The sequence below is a fragment of the Sinohyriopsis cumingii genome, chromosome 3 (assembly GCF_028554795.1).
Source record: "Sinohyriopsis cumingii isolate HCF-2022 chromosome 3, ASM2855479v2, whole genome shotgun sequence".
Classification (NCBI taxonomy): Eukaryota; Metazoa; Mollusca; class Bivalvia; order Unionida; family Unionidae; genus Sinohyriopsis; species Sinohyriopsis cumingii.
In genome coordinates, this window is record NC_142963.1 from 83,374,436 (window position 1) to 83,399,951 (window position 25,516).

At 35.8% G+C, this 25,516-nt stretch overlaps 1 protein-coding gene across 1 annotated transcript; it reads left to right on the plus strand.

Annotated features, from left to right (window-relative positions):
* Positions 1-777: 777 nt before the first annotated feature.
* LOC149803213 (small ribosomal subunit protein uS7m-like) lies at positions 778-25,398 on the plus strand. Its single transcript, XM_089952841.1, has 6 exons — positions 778-918; positions 9,886-10,053; positions 14,885-14,948; positions 20,758-20,925; positions 21,916-22,056; positions 24,210-25,398. Exons 1-6 carry the CDS (start codon positions 851-853, stop codon positions 24,285-24,287), a joined length of 687 nt encoding a protein of 228 aa, XP_089808967.1. The 5' UTR covers positions 778-850; the 3' UTR covers positions 24,288-25,398.
* The last annotated feature ends 118 nt before the right edge of the window (positions 25,399-25,516 follow it).

Genomic DNA, 25,516 nt, shown 5'->3' on the forward strand with positions numbered 1-25,516 from the left:
CTTGCAGTATGAGATTCTGGATGTATCATTTTATTATAACATAATAATTTAATTAATATCAGCAGAAGAGGAATACAGAAGTTTGATGATATATTATAAACACAGAAAGAACATAAATCCAAAAATAGAAAAACCACCATCAGAACTTGAATATTACTTGAAACATAGAACAAATTCCGAAGATTCAGATGAAGATGAAACAGATGAAGATTCCCATGATTCAGATGATGATTCCCAATATTGATAGCAGCAGAGAGGGGCGTCTACGGTTCTGTTTGGGACAAACAATAATCGTAGACGTGGTAATTGACCTCTATGAGTGGTCACTATTTTTTTTGGTAAAACACAAGGGTGACCATTCCCCTAAGTGGTCTGTTCACCCTCTCTGCTGCTGTACTTTAGACTAATTCAGGCTGATTTTGTTTAGCATAAGGTAGCTGTCATTCAGTTACCAATGTGCTTAGATCACGTACAATTTTCATAAGTACAATATCCAAAGATATGTCAGCCACATTACATCAAAGTAACATAGAGGTATGCCAACATTCTCTCCACTGTGCATGTTTCAAATGCAAACAACTTCGCCTTATATTTGTCACTCTCTCAAAAGTAGATGACAAATGGTGAGCACCCCCTAAAATAAAAATAGTTTTAACCGACGATCCAGGGTATCGAGATCAATTGTAGTCTGGTTCCCTGCTTAGTATGCTCCCTGCGTTGCACTCCGCTATATAGCGGAGTGCAACGCAGTGAGCATACTAAGCAGGGAACCAGACTAGATCAATTGTATTCCGATTGTATTCTCGCTCTGAATTCCACTTCCTGTAGTACGACTTTCGGAATATGAAAAATGGCGTTGACAGGCGTGAAAAATCATTTATTGCGAGGAGTGTTGTGTAAAAGACACGCTGCTTTGATGTAAGATTATTACTTGCGTGGAAAATATTTAAAAAGTTCCAAAAACAGTTTATGCATCTAACAGTTTTGTCAAGCATACAGACACAGATAAATGGATAGACAGCTAACAGTAGTCTAGATATATAAGAACAAATGTAGGGATGCTGATTTAGTTACGAAATGTATTGTAAAGCCACATTAAATGTTTCTTGTAAATATGCACAAATTATAATAAAAAGTAACCACCTCTGAACATACTTGAAACCATTCACTATTCTAAACAGTTTTACTGATACTGTTATACGCAGTAAGTCATGTTGCTACTAGTCCTACATGTAAGACATAGCACATGTTGATTTTATTTAGGTGCTGTGTCTTACTATCCAAATAACGGCCTTGTATAGCGTGATCCGATGTCGTTGACATCGGAATGAGTAATCAGAGTTTCAGGAGCATCTCACACACTTGACAGCCAATAAGGATACTCTTCCACTAATGTATGTGTAATTAATATACTTACTGTGCTGTCTTTATCCTGGCGGAATGAAAATATGATACTAGCAAATGGACGCATTTTCACGATCCGTTGATGTACATTTGAATTTGTTGCAGTGTGACAGTAGTCGAGGTATGCCGAAGTAAGTTCAAGTAGGTACATGTTGGGGATAAGTTTCTTGAACGAAACTAACCGTTACTTACAGTTCCAATAGGCATAATATATTTTATTCATTTCATTAAAGAATAACGTTTCAACTTAACCCGATTTCGGCATTCCCGGCTTTTATCGCTTTCCTGCTAATGGAATGTAGGCCAACAAAACTTGAAAATAGGTACATTTCCTTTGTGAGACTTTGAATTTATTAGAAAAAAGACATCAGAATAAGTAAAGTCTGCCTAAAACATTACTTTACTTTGTAGAAAATCGTCGTTATTTTAGTTGTCAGTTGTTTGAAATATTCCTGAAAATTTTATTTTTGTAACGATGTTAGTCGACATCAAAACATGCTACACAGCACTGTTAGTTAGGCTGTATGACCTTGACACCCACAACATAAATATCAGCGTCAGGTCTTACATGTAGGACTACTAGTCCTACATGTAAGACCTTGATGCTTATATTGGACTATGCTGCTACCACGTGGAAATATCCAAGGACCTGTGATGGAAACACCATATTGACAAGAGAGTTAAGAAAGGTAACAGTACCGTGCGGTTTTTCTGATGCAATCTTTGAATCAGTAATGAGCAAATATATAGTGCAGCATACTTCTCCCTCGTGAGACCAGGCCTTGAATTTTGCTCAAGCAATCAAAAGCCCCCATACCAAGGATCAGATACACAGGCTGGAGATGATACTGTGAAGGGCTGCTAGGTATGCTATGAATCGGTATAGGAATACCAGCTGCATCATCCCAATGGACCGACAGCTGGAATCACTGGAATCCAGAAGGACCACAGCAGGAAATATAAGTACATATCTACCTCTACAAAAAGCTATAGGGGCCCCGAGTGGTCTAAAGTGCTCTCCATTACGGATCACTGCCATCTCACCTCTGTCTGCATGGGTTCGAGTCTCGGATTCAGCCAATGTGAGTATGTTAGAAAGCTTGCCAGTAGCTTCTCATGGGTTGGTGTTTTTTTCCAGGGTTTTCCCAGGTTCTTACTCCACCATTAATACTGGCTGCCATGTATAGCCTATCGTGCGCTGAAAAGTGGTGTTAAACCCTACAACAACAACAACAAAAAGCTGTAAGTTAAGTTTCTTCCCCTGCACCATTAGCACCTGTAATGCCTTACCATACACTATTGTAGAAGCTTCTTGTTTGGTATCCATCAAAAAGGGGCTATCTAAACTCACCTTCTAGGCTGTAAGCTGCCATCAAGTAGGACCTAATGAGTCCCAAATCTATTCTGGTTAAAGTAAACTTACTTTACCGATGCCGCGATAGCCAGACAGGTCTGAGATGAAGTGAGAAAAATGTATCTTGGCAAAAATTTCCTGACTTCCTTTGCTAATTACTATTTCTATCTATCCTATTACTCAGTTCATTCTTCTTTCTCCCATGCACCACTCTCATATAATAGTCAAGAATGACAGCAACAACATGCCTTAACCCTTTACCTCATGGAAGTGCCTTTGGACACCTCTACTCCGTTCGCATGGAAGGGCCTTTTGACGTCTCTACTCCATTTGCATGGAAGCGCCTTTTGACGTCTGGTGTAAACATCAGCCATTTTAAGCCGGTTTTCATTGCGCCACCTTTGGGGGAAAACCCCTATTAAATACTAGATTCATTTCTGCTAATGACAATTATGTCAGATCATGTGGTCACTGTTTATGCCCAGGTCAGTATCTGCTATTTAAAGTAACTGGTTCATAATCTCCACTTTCCAAAATGGAGGTCGCGGATTCCATTCAGTACTTAACAAAGTTTTCACGATTAGAATCACAACTATGAAAGCTTGAATAACTTAGGTAAACTCTATGATATTGATGTAGGCAGCAATTAGTTTTTAAAAATGATCAAATTCAGATGACTTAGTGATGTAGATGTGGACAAAAAAACCTGTGTAAATTTTGAGTATGAGAAATGGCAGCTACGGTTGGTCACACAGTCTCACTGACTTGACAGTGAACGAGTTCTCTCAAGATTTTAAAGCACATAAAAAATTCTTCCATGAAAAATAATTACACAGCCATAACAATCGGATTTTACTCTTAAATTTTTCCACACGATATATGTGAACCAAAAATGTAAAATGGTTAAACTTGCTGTTAAACGAAAATACACTACATTGCTTTACAGTTAACAGGTAGGCCTATGCGTATGGAGTCGAATAGGTAACAGGTGTTTTATATATAGCGCGCTGCACTGGGTAACCTTGCTCTATGAGGTAAAGGGTTAAAGATAGATGTGCTCAAAGAAAATTATTTTTAGACACAGGCCCTTGGATGGTGACTTAAATAAACTCGCAAGCCCTGACTGAAATTCCACAAGCCACGACTCCACATGCCCAAAATTTCACCTTTTTAAATATCGTTACACAACGTTGCAATAGCTGCAATTAGAGACTGCTCAGGTGGCACTGCTCAGGTGGCCTGGTGGTTAGAATGTCTGCCTCAGATGCAGAAGGTCGTGGGTTCGAACCCTGGCTGACTCATACCAAAGACTTACAAAAATGGTAATAGCAGCTGCCTTGCTTGATGCTCAACATTAAGAGGTTAATGTTAGGACTCGTCGGCCTGGTGTTAGGATAATGTGTCTGGGTGGGACATGATGCCCCATTGCTAGACATCACTATAAACTGCCACACTGCAGACATCGTAGCGATATGACTGAAAAATTGTTAAAGCTACGCTAAAAATCCAAATCACACACACATGCTCCGGTGGCCTAGTAGTAGTGGTTAGATTGTCTGCCTTGGATGCGGGAGGTCATGGGTTCGATCTCTGGCTGAGTCATACCAAAAACTTATAAACATGGTACTAACAGCTGCCTCGCTTGGTGCTCAGCATTAAGAGGTTAATATTAGGACAGGTCAGCCAGATGTCAGGATAATTTGACTGGGTGGGACATAGTGCTCCATATCTGTGGCGTGATGCTCCAGTGCTAGACATCACTATAAACTGTCACATTGCAGACATCATAGTCATATGACTGAAAACTTCTTAAAGACATGTTAAAAATCCAAATCACACTCACACACACGCTATAATTAGAATATAAATTCAATAGGGTTGAAAATGGTTTGAAGGTAATGCAAGTATCATTAGTGTTCATTGCTGTGCTGGCGTGCTTCACAAAGTAAAAGTCCAAGTTCAAAGACTTTGACAAGCTTCTGAGTGGTGGGAAAATGTTGTGTTATTTACAATGACTGAATTCAGAGGCAGGAAGACCCAGTAATGTACTTGTGGTTTCCAAGTGTAGTCAAATAAGTAGTGCATGTGACCTCGAAGTCAAGATACATTGAGACTTCTACAAAATGCCGTTTACAAATTTGGGTATTTTGTGGTTAAATGGCAAATTGATAAAGATTTTAATGAGATTCAGAAGAGTGCTGAAGTTGCTAGAAATGTTGTTCTCATGGAACAGTAGCAATATATAAGAAAGTGTGATGCCTTGCTTATGTTTGGAATAAGACCTTTCCTTAGCCTGACATAGCGGTAATTCAGTCTCACTCCAGTGGACAAACAAGAGTTATATGTCAGTGATGTAAAGAATTTAGAAAATTAAACTCATTGGCAACCACTGGTTCTTCTCATCTGGAAATTGAGCCGCTTCTGGGAGGTGACTGCAACTTTTGCCTATGGCACTCTTTTTTTCCCCCAAATAGGAGTCCTGGACTCCTAGTTTTAAAATCCTAGCGAGACCTCTGGTGTTGATCAGTGTAAACAGATGTTGTGGTTGTGATGTCATTAGAAGACACATTCATGAATGGGACAGGAAAGTATAGTTATAGTGTTTGTAGCCTTGATATGTTTGAAGTAGTTTTTAAGGATATGTATGCCGTATTTTCAAACTTGTTGATATTATGCTGAAAATCTGCTGGTTGCTCCATTGATAAATATAGGAACATTTTTAGTACACTGTCGACAGAGGAGCTAATGGTTTATCCCTCCTATTTTATGTTTTGTTATAGTGCGATTTTTTTGTATATAATGTGGCACTACTTAGACCTTGTGACCAAAATTATACCAATGCTTAAAAGTATGAGTTCAAAGATAACAACCTGAAACTTAGTCTTATGTCTAACGTCTTCATTTCCGTTTCAAAAACACCATTATGTAACACATTTTGATCATCATCGCTATACCTTATTTCAGTATATTATGCTGTTGTCAATATAGATATTGCAATTTTTTTCAGTTCGGTAATAATGCTGTCAGCAGTAATGGATTCTGACTAGTGCATTATAACATGGGAGAGATGTACTAAGAGATATACCATGTCATGCCCATTATTATAACATCTGAGTATTTCCAAGAACTGATGACATGCAAACATGCTGACAGAGTCTATCTTTCCCTGCATCAATAACACATTTGATTTCATGCAGATATGACATTTTTCATTTTGAAATGAGATTATGGATAACATTGGTAGACTTCCTTTTATGTATGTTTTCTCAGTAGTAATAATAGGATGTGCTGGTCTACCAGTTCTTTTTCAACTAAACCAGTATATTTTTAAGTGGAGATGCATCCAAGAATTATAAAGTCTGAACTTCATCTTAGATGCAACTTAGCATGATTTATCTAACTGAAACGAGTAGGGGTGTACAATTCCAAAAATACATTTTTATAAATTTTTTCAAATATGGTTCTGCATAATGTAATGAAACTCTATTCATGCTTATAGCTTTAGTTTTAATTAGGACTAAGGGTGAAAGCTATAGAAAGTCCCACTTGTCAGCAGTCACTGAGGAATACCCTTTGCCTACCCCTTATTCATTTTCATGAAAGATAAAACAGTTTTTTGGCCTTCTTTAAGACTGTTTCTTATGTGTTTTATAAACTTATTTGAACAGAATCTATTCGTGTTTAAGATATATTAAACTGGATAAATATTTTAAACAAATATTTCTTGAGTTACCATAATATATGTGAGTTACAGTGTAACTCAAAGACTCTTCTATTACCAATGATGCATTCAAGTAAAATATTGGTAACGAATGGAGAACAAAAATCATCCACATTTAACATTTCTACCAATTTTATTTACTCTCTTTCTCTTTCAAACACATCAGAACAAATTTATACACCTATATATATATATATATATATATATATATATATATATATATATATATATATATATATATATAAGGTGTATACATATGTTCTTAAGTGTTTGAAACATACATACTTGAGATAACATTTTAATCCACTTAAGTTTTTAGCTTTCTCTTGTCATGAAAAGTTATCATTGGAGGCAACAAATCTCCAGAAATGGAAACTGAAAGGACTGAAGTCGGATTGTTTTTTAATATTCTGCACCAGTCATGCGAATTCTCACACTTTTAATCCCCATCTTATCGAGAGTCCATCCAGGAATGAGATCAAAATACACTGGAATTTACTCATATTGGTGGCAAAATCTGGCCTTCCTTCATGAATTGATCAAATGATTTTATTTTCTCTAGATATGTAGGGTGATACTAGGTCATCAGTGTCTTTGCAAAAAACACTATACTGTGTCACTTTAAAAATTGTTCCATTTCAATTTATTTTCATAATTCCTGTGAATACTGGTGAAAGGGAACCAAAGTTAGCTTCCCTATTTGGCCACATTTGTGTATTAAAAAAACAAATAAGCAGACTCAAAAGAAACCAGTTGGCTTCCAAGTTGGCTTGCTTTGTACTAATATAACTTTGTACTTGATATCTTAAAAATAAAATATCAGCACACTTAAAAGTATCCAAAGTAAAAAAAAATAACCTTTGTATATGACATCCATTCGTTAAGTTTAAACAACGAGTTTATTGCTCGCTGCTAGTTGTGTTTATTCACCTCCTTGGCATTTATTTGCTTGGCATCTGTAGTCATAATTAATATGGGTATTGATGTTTGTGGGTAAATAATATACACAGCTATAACTTGCTTTAATAATACTTTTGTAACATTCTAGCAAAAATTTGCACTTCATATGAAAATATTTTCAAATAATGATTTTTATTTGTGAGATACTATCATATAGTTAACCTGGATATAATACAACCTTGGTTATTTTGCACCTAAGAATGTCATGTGTGAATGGCAGATGCCTTCAAGAAGTCAGTTGTTTATTTCTGTTTCTTTTTTTATTTTTATTGGATCATGTTTTCAGTCAGATAACATATTCAAACCTTTGTGTAAACCAAACATGATTAGTGAACAATGTGTCTTGTGTTGTCTGACATAAGTGATACATGCTACAGTATGGATGCCTAAGTCATATATACAGAGATTCTGGATATATATTTTTCTATAATGTTCTTGATGAAAAGGAGGAGGAATAAATTATAATAATACAAGGTCAGTTTGTTTATTGCAATGTGCAGTGGTAGGGCAAATTCAACAAATATTTATTTCATTTCATGGGACAGTTGACCTTTGATAAAAGTTCCACTTTGAGTTCTGGGACAGGAAAGAAATGATTTTTTCTTATCGTGTCCCAATATATACGGTAAATACTGTAATGCTGGTACAAAGAGGACATATCCATTCTTCGCAAAGCACAAAGTGATTGAGTGGGAAATCTGGATCAGAGAACTATTGAGAGAATGTTATGTGTGAAGCTTAACAGTGAATATCATCCACGGCCATCAGACAGTAATCTTGTGGAGAAAACTTAAAATGCTATTTAATGTTATTAAAAAAATATTTGCAGTGAACTGTAAAGAAGTCTTCCATTCTTATTACGGTAATTTACTATATACTCATATTAATGTTTGTAGCATCAGAATCTATCTCTAGTTTATGTTCAAAACTTGCTGTTTTATTACACTATGAAGAGAATATATACAACCGGAAAAAATGCAGTTTTTGTTGTTTGATCCCCTTGAATAATGTAACATTTATGCTGATTAAAAATCTGCTGGTTTACAAGCCAATCTGTAGTTCAAAATTTCTGAATATACTGATTTGAGATCTTGATTCTGGCACATATATGAACACCATATGCATATGGCTAATAGTCGCTTGTTTTCTCATTTTTTGGTCTATGGGTATGTCCTGTTCCACGGTTGATTCCACAAGTCTCTCAGTCTCTATGTCATTCTGTTTCCTTACTGAAAATTAGGTGCATCTACTGTTTTCTATGGGCCAGTCTGGTGAGAATTATGCTCATTTGCAGCCTTGTGCTTGGCACCAAAGAAATCATGTCAAGTTGTCATCAGAAGTAATAATCACTCAAAAGCAAAAGTGTATCTGTACATGACACCAAAAAGTCAGATTTTATAACGTTTAACATGGGAGTCTAAATAAGTCCTAAAACCTCTGCAATATTTTCTAAATAAGGTATTTAATAAAATACAAGTGCTCCAAACATTGTGTAAGGATTTATAATATGATGGATTAAAACAGTGCTGATTAATATTTAACAAAAGTGTAATATTAGGTTTGCAATCAAAATTATCATTAGGAGCAGACAGTTAATAGGTTTCTACTAAGATCTAACCTATGTGCCTTGACCTGATCCCATTACAATCGCTTGAACTTTGATTGATTGCTTGCCACATGATGAATGTGATCCTTATGTTGATGAGACAGATCAAATATAAGAAATTTGCCGATATAGAACTTGCCTACTGAGGACTCGGTGATTGTAAATGTGTGTGTGTGTATATATATATATATAGTCAACAAGTTTTGTAAAATTCAACAAATTTATTTCCCTAGAAAGTCCAGCTGTATAAAGTTCCAATTGAATTTCCAGTGGTATTCCAAATAAGTTACAACTCTGACTCAGTTGATTTGCCTGTAGATACTGAACCTGTTGATTTGCCTGTAAATACTGAACCTGTTAATTTGCCTGTAGTCTCAAACATACTAAGACACAAAAAGTAGAACCGGGATGAGGGTCACAAGTTCATTTGTAGAAAGTTCTAAGTTGTCAACAAGATAAATTTGTTACTAAAATAAAAAAATAATGCTATAAACATTAGGCAGACCTGTTTGTTATGGGGGAATTCCAGTATTCTATACCCAGACCCACACTCATAGATAAATATTAGCTTTTTTTCTGCACAGTAAAAGTCGTTGCTCAGATTCACAGTGAACTTGATTTTGGACAAAATACAATTATATGGAGCATATAATCATGGAGAAAAAACTAACAAATGCATGTGTATATATATATATATATCCAATATGGTTGTCTCCAAGATGGAAATGTAGTTTAAAAATTGTACAATATGCAATTACTATGGAACAAAACATGGTTTTTAATGTTTTATACATTCTTAGTGTGTTTTTTAGGTGCAAGTTCATTTATTTTTTTCTTCAGGGTGATCCCAGTGCGAGGTAAAATATACAGCAATGACTATGTACCAGCATCAAATGATATGGAAGATTTATCCAAACCTCTGGCAGAGAATGATCCGCGCCGCTATCAGAAAATCATGGCAGCCTATACTGAACACACAACATCAGTCAACTTTGACCCTCTTGTAAAGTAAGTTATCAAAGATCTTTTCTTTCATATGGTTTTGGGAGTATCGGGAGTTGGAGTGGGGTCATCAGGAGCTGATAAAGTGCCTCCATCCAAATCAGAAATATTTTTCCAAGTCATGCAGAACTTATAATTTTAGCAAGTTACTTCTAAAGATTCTGATTTGATCCTGTGTTTTTGCAAATTGGGAGATTAAGCCCCAGTTTGTGAATTCTGACATGGAAGACATAGCTTCATAAGTTTCACTCAAAAGTAGAGTTTTTTCTTCTGCTCATTTCTGGTGCCCTTTTTATAACAAAGGTCATGGATCATGGATCCCATTTACATAGCATTCTTGATAAATCATGAGTGATTGGGGCCTGTGAATGTTGGCCACTGCATATTGAGGGTGTAAGTTAGCGAGGGAGATTCAAATTTTGGTTAACAGTTGGGGGAAAGATGGATGCTACTGCTTGCAAATGTTTTTGATACACAAAAGTATTAACCGTGGATGAAACTGGAGGGGACTATTCATTAATTGCATGTTTTATAAGTCAGACGCGAACCAAATAAACTGTTGGGAATTTACAGAGAATACAAAAATTTGTTGTGGCTGGATTTCTTATATGTCACAGCTTTATGTTACCTAGTTCAGAGTTAGTATCCTTTGCATACAGGGTTCCCACGCTATCAGGATAAAGTCGGGAGAAATGATAATTTTTTCCCGACCGTGAAAAGTCCTGGAATTTCTCAAATATTGATGAATGGAAAAACCAGGGAATTTTACGCCACTACTTGATGCCCGAAACAATCACGTAACCGAGTCGTAACTAAACTAATTGTGAGTTAAATTTTTCGAGTTCTAACCAGAATATTCAGAGGATGCAGTATGTATCATTTGGGTGCTTTCAGTAAACATATATGCTGAGTAAATCCAAATGCTCAGTGGATTAGATTCATCTAGTATATTTTTATTTTCAAAGTCAGCTCGATATCTGTATCTTTCCTTACATAGAAGCTATGAAAACAACTCTAGCATCACAAGAGGAAAACACTGTGTTGGCAAAGCGTAGTCGCTTACTGGATGGTCTAGCAAACTTTAAACGTTGTTAGATCGAGCAATACATGCATGAAATGGATATGAAAATTACTTATTTTCTCAGAAATTGTGAGTATTAAAATCAGAGTTTATGAAATGTGACCTGGTACTCAAGATTTACATTGCTAGTTGCATGAGTACACAAACCTAGCCACCCACATTTTCAAATGTTGTAGAGAAAAAATAAGAAAAAATATTAAATGAAAGTCATATACTAGTTGTAATCAAAATACAAAAACAAAAGAACAAAGTTTTCCATATTTATACATTCTGAGAACAATTTCTGGAGTTTTGTTGTATCATGAGACTACCATGTTGACATGTGCTCTCTGCTTGATAAATCAGACTGGGCAGATTGCCGGTTTTTACAAAAAGTATCTGACTTTCATTTAATATAATTGAATTTCTCTACAACAACATTAAAATGGAATTTGTTGTTGATATGACGTGACTAATGGACTTCCAGTGTCGTCGTTTGAGATTTGTGAAGTGATTAGTAATGCAAATGGCGAGTACTGGATCAGGTTTCATCAATGCCGTAGTTTCGTCTAGTCTGTCAGCGGAATAAAGACACAACGATTATAATACTTGCCATTTCTGAGAAAATAAATCATTTTTCTATCAATTTCATGCAGGTATAAGTCGATATAACATAAGTTTAAATTTTCTAGGCTCGCTGGTCAGTGACTACCATGTGTCACTACCGCACGGTGGCAGCAAATTCTACATTTTCGATATGCACTTGCATTGACCCCACACCCCAACCCAAATGTCCAAATATGAAAAATAGGGTGGGAATATTCGGAGGAAACCTGGATTAGAAAACGGACTGCTATTCGTTTTAATCCAAACTTGTAGTTCAAATTGTTGAATCTCAGCTGAAATGAGAAATTGTCATCCCTTGTATTATATATTAAAAAACTAATCGAGCCCCTGTATCAATACAGGTTTGGGGACTGGTTTAACGAATTACAAGAAGACAAGTCGATTTACAGAAAATTCAGTCTTTGTTTATACAACAGTATATAATTTTGAAGGTCTTTTGTCAAAATTTAAATGAACCCTTTTGAACTGTTTTTTAAATGATGGATTTTTAACCAGATCTTCTTAAGGAGATAAGGTTGTTTGAAAGATCTTGCTTGGGATTTTATTGGCACAGATAAATTCAGGGTTAAGCTCTCTTTGTTACAAGACAAGATTCTAATTATTTGCGTTTTTTTATATTAATTTTATACTGTAATAGGAAATGTTTATTTTCTATAAGATGCATATATATATATATATATATATATATATATATATATATATATATATATATATATATATTGCTGTAGAATTCTTTAGAATTAAAAAGGTTTGAAAGGAAACAAAACTAATGTATGTTCATTATGTTGTTCCAACTTAGCAACATAATGCAGGTCAGCAAAATAAAGGTAGAAGTTTTATTTTGGTCATTGGAATGACTTTATATGCCAATTTATAGGAATATAATCAAACTTGTTTTGTGTGATACATTTTGTGGTTTTGTACATGATCTTCTTTTCTGGTTTAGATGTTTTGGAGAGTCTTGAAAAAGAGCTATCTTTAGATTTGGAAAATGCATGTTTTATAATCTAAAATGTTCTTTAATTCCATTCATTAATGGTCATATGTGAACCTTGAAAAAATTAATTTTATCCTGGAAATGACCTGGAAATTTATTTTTAGAAAAGCGTGGGAACCATGTGTACAGGTGCAGTTCATGTCAAACAATTGACATTCGTTGAATGAATGAGAACCATTAGAATCTTAAATACATGTACAGTATCTACTTGCATAGTTGTAAATAGTTCTTTGAAGAATTTATTTTTGCTTCTCAGTAGTTTTTGAGGGCCCTGAGTGGCCAAGTGGTCAAAAGCGCTCACTGTTACGGATCATTGCCATCTCACCTCTGTCTGTGTGTGTTCGAGTCTCAGGTTCGCCCAATGTGGGTATGTGAGAAAGCTTGCCAGTAGCTTTTTGTGGGCTGGTGGTTCTTTCTTGGGTTTTCCCGGGTTCTTCCTCCACCATTTATACTGGCCACTATGTATAGCCTACCTTGTGCTGAAAAATGGCATTAAACACTACAATGACACCAAACTCATCAGTTTTTGCTTTTAAAATAACTTCTCTGACATTTGACATGGTGAATAATAATAAACCATTAAGAGATACAGTACTTATAGTAAGAAAGCAATGTTATCAATGGGTAAAAAAGGCCTCGATTTATTCAATTAAAGGAAGTCCACAATGTTATCAGTGGGTACAGGCCTAGGTTTATTCAATCAAAAGAAGTTGCCAGTGTTATCATTTGGTTATGGCCTGGGTTTATTCAATCAAAAGAAGTCAGCAGTGTTATCAGTGAGTAAAGGCTTGGGTTTATTCAGTCAAAGGAAGTCCACAATGTTATCAGTAGGTAAAAGCCTGGGTTTATTCAATCAAAAGAAGTTGCCAGTGTTATCCTTTGGTTATGGCCTGGGTTTATTTGATCAGAAGAAGTCAGCAGTGTTAGAGGCTTGGGTTTATTCAGTCAAAGGAAGTCCACAATGTTATCAGAGGCTAAAAGCCTGGGTTTATTCGATCAAAAGAAGTCAGTGTTATTAGTGGGTAAAGGCTTGGGTTTATTCAGTCAAAGGAAGTCCACATGGTTATCAGAGGGTAAAGGCCTGGGTTTATTCGATCAAAAGAAGTCGGAGTGTTATCAGTGGGTAAAGGCTTGGGTTTATTCGATCAAAAGAAGTCAGCAGTGTTATCAGAGGGTAAAGGCCTGGGTTTATTCGATCAAAAGAAGTCAGCAGTATTACCAGTGGGTAAAGGCCTGGGTTTATTCGATCAAAAGAAGTCAGCAGTTATCATTGGGTAAAGGCTTGGGTTTATTCAGTCAAAGGAAGTCCACAATGTTATCAGAGGGTAAAGGCCTGGGTTTATTCGATCAAAAGAAGTCGGAGTGTTATCAGTGGGTAAAGGCTTGGGTTTATTCGATCAAAAGAAGTCAACAGTGTTATCAGAGGGTAAAGTCCTGGGTTTATTCGATCAAAAGAAGTCAGCAGTTTTACCAGTGGGTAAAGGCCTGGGTTTATTCGATCAAAAGAAGTCAGCAGTTATCATTGGGTAAAGGCTTGGGTTTATTCAATCATAGGAAGTCCACAATGTTATCAGTGGGTAAGGGGCCATTGATTTAGTACATACAAATTGAGTGGGGGGTTACCCAAATGCATACGCTTGTCTATGGGGCTGTGGGTCTACTGATAATGTATGTATGCATAGGAAACAGGTGGGTGAAACCTTGATAATAATTTGTCTAATACGTAACCTGTTTGGCGTTTGAATTTTAGCGGACACTAGACAAACTGTTTAAAGTTACACAGCTTATTTTTTTGATGCAGCCAGACATTCATTGTTGGTGGACTGTCTGCTTTATTAAACACATTAATGTTATTAATCCATTATTATGGTTTCTGCATGGATTAAAGATAGGCCATTCCTTAGAATTCGGGTGTGTGTGTGTGTATGCATCAAGCGTATGTACGCAGGTGTGTGTGTGTGAAAATGTATGCATGTTTACGGGGTGAGGGGTCAGGGTTTGCCAAATTTTTATGTACGTACTAAATGGATGACCCCTAACAGCTTGTGTTTATTCTGTCAAAAACAGAATAAGTTGCAGCAACAAAAACAATTCATGTCAGTACAAAAAATATATTTCAACATGATTTATTTCATGGTTTGCTTGTTTTACAGATATTTCACAGGAGTCATGTTAAAAAAAGGAAGAAAACATAAAGCCAGGGATGTCATGGACAAGGTTTGTGTATTATTGATACAATTACAAAATGGACTGAATCATGGATTGAACTAAATAAATAACATTTAAGTTAGTTTTAAAGTACATTGTGTACATACTGATATAAAAGCTGAACAAAGGAGGTACATGCTTTTTCTTTGAAACAATTAAAATACATATGAAGATGATTAAAAAAAAATGTACTTTATATTCAGTGTCTTGGATTTTGATGACTCAGTACTTTCAGTGATCTCCACAGATAGTTTTGATAGCATCGGGGTAAGCATGTTAGGGGTCATAACATGTTTTAAAAAGTACTCTTTAATGTCATTAAAGTGAACAAAAATATTATCAGTGAAATAAGGTAGAAGTCTATTAATTTACATAGTGTTCTTTATTTTCCTAAGTTATAAAGTCAAACTCATTTGTTTCTTAATTTAAATAATTGATATCCTTCATTTCTTTTTTCCTCCATATATTGGAAATTGAATTTGCCATGTCAGAGTTAAAGTCTTTATAGCTCAACCTTCAGTACTGATTGTCGTCAGGTTGTTCAGTACCCTCTGCGTCAACCTATTCCAGGGCCCCAACTGGCCGAGCGGTCTAAAGCGCTCACCGTTACGAATCACTGCCATCTCACCTCTGTCTGTGTGGGTTCGACCTATTTGGATATGTGAGAAATCTTGCCAGTAGCTTCTCGTTGGTCGGTGGTTCTTTCCAGGTTTTCCCAGGTTCTTCCTCCACCATTAATACTCGCCGCCATGTATAGCCTATCTTGTGCTGAAAAATGGCATTAAACCCCACAACAACATCAACCTATTCCTTAAAACACTCTTGATTCTGATTATTGAAGAGAGTGACCTTTCAGTCTAAAAAAAGTAACATAAAAACTTGTACAATTGTTTTAGAAATGTGTAAATGAGAATACTTTTTATGTATCTATAGACGTTAGAAACTGCTCTACAGTCGACTCCACTTAACTGCACATCGGTTAACAGCACACTCTGGATGACTGCATGTAGTCACGCCGGTCCCGTTTTTTCCCAGTGCTTTTCAATGGGAACAAACTTCGCATAACTGCACTTCGCTTAAATGCACACTCCGGATAATAGCACGATAAATGTTCTGCCAGTGGCACATTATTCATTACAATTTTACTCCGGTTAACTGCACAATGTAAAGTCAGGATCAGTTATTGCCAGTCCACTGCTGTAGCACTTCAAATAAGCCGACAATTAAGCCGGTAAATGCGACTTTGTAAACGATTGACATGTAAAGGACGCCATAGGTGGTAGATACATGTATATTCCCGCCCACCAGGGAGCAATAGCGTGGGAACAATCATATTACAGCATGGGAAACCTTACTCTAAACCGTGATTTGAACCAGGGGGTAATCATCGGAAGTTCAACCTTGAATTTATGAGCGTTTATTTTACAGTCTAAAATGACTAGTCGCAAGTGTAAATCCCTGACGTTAGCTCAGAGGTTTGAGGTCATAAAATGCGTTGAGAACAACAGAAGTCAGGCCTCTGTTGCACTTGAGTTCGGTGTTAGTCACTGTGATTTCGCGAATCCTCAAGAACAAGGAGAAGATCATTGAAGACTGGCAAAATAATAGCAATCCTTCTCAGAAGCGCAAACGAGGTGGCAAGTCCGAAGAAGTTGAAGAAGCGCTGTTACAATGGTTCGCTCAAGCTCGCAGTCGACAGATTCCGATAAGTGGACCACTGTTGCTTGAAAAAGCTAATCAATTGGCAAATGGCTCGGGTTTGCATGATTTCAAACCAACAAATGGATGGCTGGAAAGATGGAAAATGCACAACGGAATTCAATTTAAACGACAACACGGCGAAAAACAGGATGCAGACGACTTTGGAGCTGAATGATGGGTAATTGATGTTCTACCCGAAATCCTTAAAGACTACCAACCAAAAGAAATCTTCAGTGCTGATGAAACTGGGTTGTACTGGCGGGCGTTACCTGATGGGACTTTCTCTTTCAAAGGAGCAGAAGCACCGGGATGTAAGATTGCCAAAGATCGTTTGACAATTTTTCTTGCATGCAATATGGATGGTAGCGAAAAACTGGATGCCTTGGTGATTGGCAAAAGCAAATCCCCTCGATGTTTTAAGAATTTGAAAAAGCTGCCAGTACAGTACGAGGCAAACAAAAATGCCTGGTGACGACAGAAATTTGGAAGAGATGGTTGAAGCGCGTTAACAATCAAATGCGTTTGCAAAAGAGAAGCATCATTATGCTGTGCGACAATTGTGCAGCTCACGGCGACGGCATCAAACTGTCAAATGTTAAGATTGTTTTCCTACCTCCGAACACAACTTCTCTGATTCAACCAATGAATCAAGGAATTATAGCGAATTTCAAGAAGTTCTATAGATCGCTTGTTGTTTGAAAACTACTGTCAGACATTGATGGATCATCTCCCAAAGAAAAAGCGTCCAGCCAGACAAGGAAGCTGACAGTTTTAGATGTACTTTATATGATTAGAAATGCCTGAAGCAATGTAGCACAGTCAACCGTAGCAAACTGCTATAGGCGGGCCAGTTTTTCGGTGCCTTCTGATGACGAGTCACTTGATGACCCCACCTATATCGGCGAAACCCCATTCGAAACGCCACAGGGCATGAATGTAGAAGAATTCGAACAATATGTTGCAGTAGATGACGGTCTTCAGACAGAAGGTGAAATTGACGACTCAACCATCGTTGCAGCTCTTACAGAAACAAAACAAGAAGAAAATGACGAAAGAAGTGATGACGACGACGCAGTAGATGACCAGGTTTCATCTAAAGTCGCTATTCAGTCACTCCAGAATTTACACAGATTCATGGAACAGAGAGAATGTGAGCTGTTTGAACCATTTTAGAAAATAGTCGGCAATTCACCAACTTATTAGTAAAACTTGTGTGCAGACATCAATTGCCGATTTCTTTCGGAAATTGTAAATTTCGTTGTGTTTGATTTAACAATATGACGTTAGTGCTGTTCATTGTTGACTCTTGTTTCATTTAAGTAAATGTTGAAAGAGTGGATTCTAATCATCTTTATACGTTATTCTTCACCTATATTCGTGCCGTGCTGATTTAAAGCTGTACTGTACCGTACTTCGGTTAACTGCACACTCCGTTTAACTGCACAGTCTTTTGACGGGCCCGAGGCTGTGCAGTTAACCCGAGTCGACTGTATTTATTACTTGGAAAGACAGAAAAGAGAAATGAATAGTTAAGGTTTACTTGTCAAACTATAGTTATTTTGTTCAGAGTAAACTATGTACATCTCCACTGTTTGCATTTTGACTCGACTTTTAAGTGAGTATATACTGTATGTCATTGCAGACAATACCTGATTCAAATGTTATCCGCTGGCAGCCAGGTACATAAGATAACGCTTAAATGAGTAATTATCCTGGATTATCTTGATCAAATGCCCAAGAAGATGTAAGAACAGGTGTCATTTGAATATTATTTGCAGTTGTAGGGTTTAGCGCCATTTTTCAGCACATGATAGGCTATAGATGGTGGCCAGTATAAATGGTGGAGGAAGAACCCAGGAAAACCCCAGAAAGAACCACCGACCCACGAGAAGCTACAGGCAAGCTTTCTCACATACCCACATTGGCTGAATCCGAGACTCGAACCCACGCAGACAGAGGTGAGATGGCAGTGATCCGTAATGAACAGCGCTTTAGACCACTCAGCCACTCGGGGCCCCAATAAGTATTTGAATTAAAATGACAGGATGATTCTTTAACAGGTTCATTTTATAAGGATATGGGGAAACATTAAAGCATAGTAGCACAAACACATGGCATAGCAGCAGGTTTTAAAGCATTGGGGGTTGAAATGATTACATAGTGGGATTGCTTCAATAAAATGCCCTGGAGACAACATTGACTTTAAAATTAAATTGATCAATTTCAACTTGTTCCTTTTTAGCTCCACTGGTCCAAAACCATTAGAGTATATGTGGTGGCCTGTTGTCAGATGTCTCTTCAAATGTTATCGCTACTGCTTGTCTTCTACTGGAATTATTGCCAAGAAATTTTATACACACATTCATCCTAATGTGTAGTTCAGACATGGGTAACTTCCTCCAGGGTGCAAGCTGGATAAGTGATGTAAATTAACTTATAAAACTAGATCCCAGGCTGGATCTAGCTGACTGGCCACATTTTGCCCACCCTGGTGCTAAAAATGAAGATGGTTCCTTGCAGACATACAATCTTATTATTGCTATATCTTTTGAATGGATGGTAAAAGTGACATGGGGTTTTCACTAAATTACTTTTTATAAGGTATACAGTTGGTCCTAAATGTAAATGGTGCTGAGCTGACAACCAACATGGCTACCATACATATTGAAAGTTTGTTGTTACTTATCTTGGACAAATGTACATGGGATTTTCACTAAAACACTTATGTAGTTAAAAGACATTTGATCTTTAATGAAAATGGTACGAATCAGACCTTGAACATCTTGAAAATCTTGACTACTAAATTGATGGTAATATAATTGTGGCACCTTCACTGTAAGAATTATTATGATGTCTAGTTGATCAATAGTGAAAATGGTGCCAATTAGATCTCACAATGCCAGCATTGGTGGTTATCATTAAATCTTGTTATCACTAGCCTTTATAAAGTTATTGTAACACTGACATGAGCTGATCTTTAATGACAAGAATGCCAATATGACCTTCCAAGAGAATTTTAACACCTTTTTCTTAGGAGTAATTATTTACATATATTTGGAATGTTTCTCTTCCTTTGGATTAAAAAAAATTACTTTCTGTTTTTATAATTTAACTTTTAATCAGCATTATTTAGTCAGGATTGTACTGATATACTGTGAAATCCTATACAGGTGACACTCGATTTATGCCATAGATGCATTCCTGAGGTTAAAGAATAAATCAAAATGGTATAAATTGAAAGTATTGTAAATGGATGTATGAGAGCTGCTCACAAGTCGCAGCACATGGTACCAGTGATGGCATAAAGATGAACACATAGGCACAAATTGAATGTTATTTCTTCATTATAAGTCGCATTAAAATAAAAGTGCATAAATTAAGCATGGCTTGCTTTATGTATACATAATTCTTCTGAACACATTGCTGTACCAACAAGTAATTTTTTTTTGTACATGATAAAAACAACCCATCAGTACATTGCAATATGTACTTGTATCTATATATTAAAATAATGTTGCTCTCAAATGACTGACAGTAATCTAAGAAATCTGTATATGGCTTCCGATCTGAAACAGATGGTTGTATTGACATGGGCTTTTTGTTAAAGCAATACACCAGTATGTAGCTGGTTCCATTTTAGAAATTGTGCTCTTCTGACCTACAGCATGGTACTGTATTTGTGTTCTTGGAGGTCTTGTTATCACTACTCAACTTCTGTGAGTGGTGGCGCTGACATGGGGATTTCACTAAGATACTTCTTACAGGAATTATTTAGTTCTGAATGAAACTGTTGCACATCTGACCAACATTTTGGCACTTATGTACAAGAGTATGAAAATCAGACTTCATTGACCTTGGAATCAAGTCACAGATAACTGCTTGCTTTTTTAACTTGATTACAATTAGTGACTTGTACACATACAGGTGAATTTTGACCAGACATTTAATTTAGTTGCATTCCATTCATCAAGTTGATAGTACTCTACCATTTGTTTTAAGATCAAAAGTCTTGGCTTCATTTTTTTTTTTTAATTACTTGTGCTGGGTTGTGAGCATCACTCACGTAAAGGGAGCCTTGTTAATAAATATTTTTAAATGTTTTTTCTTAAAATTTCAGACATTTGAGAATGTCAAAAGGCTACAGTTGGAGAAATACCACAAAGCAGAGGGAGCTGAGAAGGCAAAAATAGAGTTAAATCCCAGAAAAATATTTTATGATGCACTAGAAAACTGTAAACCTGTTCTAAAATTAATGCAAGTTGTGAAGGGAGGAGTTGCATATCAGGTCAGTGAAGTAAAAGAAGGTGCATTTCATGTCATTTTGTTGGATATTATCTGAACTTTTACTGCCATCTTTCTATTGACTTGATTGGTAGAATGCTGACTAATGTTGATGTGTGTGTAATTAGGATTTTTAAAGTAGCTTTTAAAATATTTTCAGTCATTGCTATGATGTCTGGAGTGTGGCAGTTTTATAGTGATGTATAGCACTGGGGCATCATGCTACAGACATCTGCTGAGTGCCAAGCGAGGCAGCTGTTAGTATCATTTTTGTGAATCTTTGGTATGACTTGGCCGGGGTTAGAACCCACGACCTCGCGCTTCAGAGGCGGAACATAATAGCATTTCAGAAGTGTGTGTTTGAGACAAGAATAAATGAAAATAGTATTCATAAAACTTGAATGAAGATAACACTTAAAGTCTTCATACACTCCAAGATTTCTTGTGACATTTTGGTATTTGAGAGTTCATACTGACCAAGCACACCTTTTGGAGACCAGTCATTTGATCAAATGTTTCAGTAATTTTTATTCTAAAATTTTTCACCCACTGTAACACAGTAATGCAGCAGAAAAAAGGCAGCCATACAGCATATCCATTAAAATCAAGTTATCATTGTACCCAGTTTTGGAATTTTCTTATTTTTTGAATGCATATGAATTATGAAATAACAGTCTCAGTAAAACTTTAAAAACTGATGTTGCTTGAAGCAAATTGATGCAGTCATAGTATTATGGGATTATGGTAAGACAAGGCAATAGTTTTGTATCTCCTGAATTTTGTAGAACAGTTAACATAATCTACTCTGCCATTGGGATCCTATGTTGCAACACTGCAGTTATGCACACAGTCATGTTCAGTGGTATGAAGATACTTGTAATGTATACGACACTAAATTAACAAAAATCAAGGGGCTGCTGGCTGAACATGAAGGCTATGGCCAGTTTCATTTTTACAAATCTTTCTATTTGTTGCATTTTCTTAAATTTTACAGGTTCCTGTGCCTTGCAGGGAAAAAGAACAACTATTCCAGTCAATAAAATTTATAATCACAAGTTGTAAAGACCGAGAGAGAAACAAAATTCCCATGTGTGATAAACTAGCATACGAGCTGTTAGGTGCAGCTAATCATGAGGTAAGTAAAACTAGGCAGCAGAGTTTTGCTACTATGAAAAATGAAACAAGTTATCTAAAAAAACAAGTTACTTTGAACATGGAAATTAATTCAGCTAATTAAATGTTGACATGTGGATTTTAAAGTATAATTATTTGCCAAAATATAATATTTTACACACATTGACACTTCATTCCTCCTGGGTTTTAAGCAGATTTCATGTGCATATTCATACCGACAAGATTGCATAATTCATCATTTTTTTTATCATTATTTGGTACAGTTAAGGCCCATGATTAATCAAAATCCCTTTTTTTTCTTCTTTAAATTAAACCTTTTTCATCCAATTTCAATTCTAGTTTCAGAGTGAACTTACTGAGCTGGGTATCTCCATCCATGTTGTACCATGATATTTGTTTTTGTTGCAAAAATATATATCATGATAGTAAATGAACTGTAAAATATAAGAGAGTCCATATTTGCAGCAAAAACCACTTGTATCATTGCCTTTATTGTAGAATATGCTATATTTTTGTTTTATTTCTGTCATGCTTTTGCATCTTCACCAAACATTCTTCATATACGCTAAAATGATTTTAAAAACACTTATTGTGCATTTTTGCATACCAGGGCCCAGCAGCGTGGAATGAATTGCCCACAGAACTAAGACACAGTGATCACATTCAAGAGGACTCTCAAAACTCACTTATTTTGACTGCAAGAACAAACTTAAAGACCTAATAATGTTTCCTACCTTAAATATTCTCAGCATGTTTTTTTATTTAATGTTTTCTAATTTCATGGTGTTTGTTTTTGTAATCATATCATTATTTTTTTTTATCTTATAGGTGTTGTCTAATGTTGTAAAGCGCTTAGAGCTTCTAAAGATTAGGTGCTATACAAAGTCCTCATTATTATTATTATTATTATTATTATTATCTATAGGGGATGCTGGATTAATAATTAAGTCTGGGTGGTGGGTGGGGTTGAGCATACAAATGCAAACAATACTTGGGGGAAGAAAAAAACTTTACAAGAATGAATCAAAACACACATAGTGAAAAATACTGTCATAAAAAGTTATAAGTATTGTCTTGTGATACTGTGATAGACTAAATTTGTTGAATTTAGAAAGAATGTGTTACATAGATTGATATAGTAGGTACAAGGAGACAGGTATTATCTATGGCTAAGCTTAAGTGGCCTTGTTTACTTACTGAATGGGATAATAGGATGACAAGAAAATATTCATTTTCAAACAGTTTACATATTTCAGTTCATGTTTCATAAGATCTTAGATGACCTTTATTGTTAATGTCTTTATTTTGATGCAATATCAACCTGGAAAATATGTGATTATTTGCAAAGAAATGTAAACCAGATAGTGGGCATTTGCCGTGGACAAAATATTTGGCAACCCTGCCTGAAAACAGGGACTCCAGTTTTGGCCAAGCATATTTAAGTAATTGCAGATCCAGCAAGGTCACAAAAAATCACAAAGTGATCTATTTTTGTGAGTTCACTTTGAAACTGTTTAATGCAAAATATGTGTTCATCAATAGTCCATGATACATTTCTTCCACAAGGTATGCTAATTTATCTGCTGGAGCATTCCGTTTTTTGAAGAGGTCAGTTTGAACCTTCAATTGTGTAGTTACTATGATATTTATAGTTAGCTAGAATTCATGAAAGCAGTGAAGTCAATCTTTTAGGATGAAAACATGTCAGATACTGCTTTTTTCTTTGAAGCTGAAAATACAAAATAGTAATGCTATAATAGAAAAATGTGCGAGGAATCTAATTCAACACCTATTTACAAAAGAACTAATATGGATACTCATGAAATATCATTTCAAACAATATATGTATTTTCAATATCTCCTCAACATTATTGGTAATAAGATACTGTGGAGCTATGGCCCTTATGCAAATTAAATCTTGTTCTTATTTGGTTTGTCAAATTAGTTTGTTTCCAGCTGTATGTTAAAAAGTGCTGAGATCAGTTTTATCATTGATCTTCTATGTAATCATTTGGTACAGTTCACTGCTTGATTACCCCAAAATGTAGGTTTTGCCAGTACATAAAGTACCATCAAAGCCAGAAATCAACTGTTTTGCTGTATATTAAAGTACCATTTTGCTGTATATTAAAGTACCATTGTTTTCTTTCACAGGGACGAGCAGTTCGGAAAAAGCAGGAGTTACACAGGGCATGTGAAGCAAACAAAGCTTATGCACATTATAGGTGGTGATAACAAACTGTGTAGTACATTATCTGATGTAATCTTGTATGAATATGTCTGAAATTAGACATGAACATCAGTTTTTTGTGATGTTCTTCAGCAATGAGGCATTTGATATCAAGTGCTAAGCCTGTTTTAGTGTCCTTAAACATTTGGAAAGTAATATTGATGAGAATTTGTAAGCAGACATCCAAAAATAAAATATGTATGGGGAGACCTTTGCATTTATATTTGCATCTCTTTTTTTTTTAGACGAGATGGAAACCTTTAGAGCCCACATTATTTTTCTAAAATTGAAGTCTTTTAGTCATTTCTGACACAAAGCAGTAAGGATTGGGGTGGGGGAAAGAAATTTGTGATTTGTTTGGATTTTCATTATATGAGTTTTTTTGTGAAAAACTCTCTGCCTTGTATATGGTATTGACATTCTACTTGCACATGTTTTTTAGTAAGTCAGATTCTGCTATTAGATCAAAACTTTCATTAAAGTGACCTATTCTTGTGGCTTCTGAAACAAACTTGAAACAGTCTCACCAAATGCAGTGAAACTATGACATATGGGTCACAATTACCTACGTATATTTTTGATGTCGGTGTTTTACTCCTCAAGCTGTTTCTCTCACCAGGTTTAAAGATTCCAGGTATTACAGTATGCATACAGTGGGTCCAGAATATGTTCTGAACACAAAACTTTACCAAGAATCTACATATAATGTACATGTATAAAGTTGGTGGGAGAAGGAAGAAGGATGTTTGAGATGCATTGAGGCTGTATGTATTTGTTCTTATACATGTGGATGTTTATGCTAGGAGTAATACAGTAACTCTTCTCTATTTTGTAAAGGCTAGCTAATAAATTAAATTTTAAGGAATCCCATTATGATGAAAAGAGTGTGGCAATTTATTCAGATGCAGGTAGTGTAAACTGTTTATTTCTTGTGGTTGAGTAATTTTTTTCATGTGATTGAATGGTCTCTAAGATCAAGAAAGTGTAACCTCACTATATCTACATTTTGCCAAAATGTAATTCACCAAAACATAAAGATGTCTCTTAAAAATACTGACTGTATGGTGCATGGACAGACAGGTTGAACAACATCAATAAAAAATATATTGAAAACCTTGTGACTTTTTCATGCAATTTATTGATGCTAGTAGTTTTGTTTTTGCCTCTATGAATCCCAGTTCAGTTGCTGGAACATTCTAGGATTAGTGCTAAACATCTTTCCCTCCAAGCC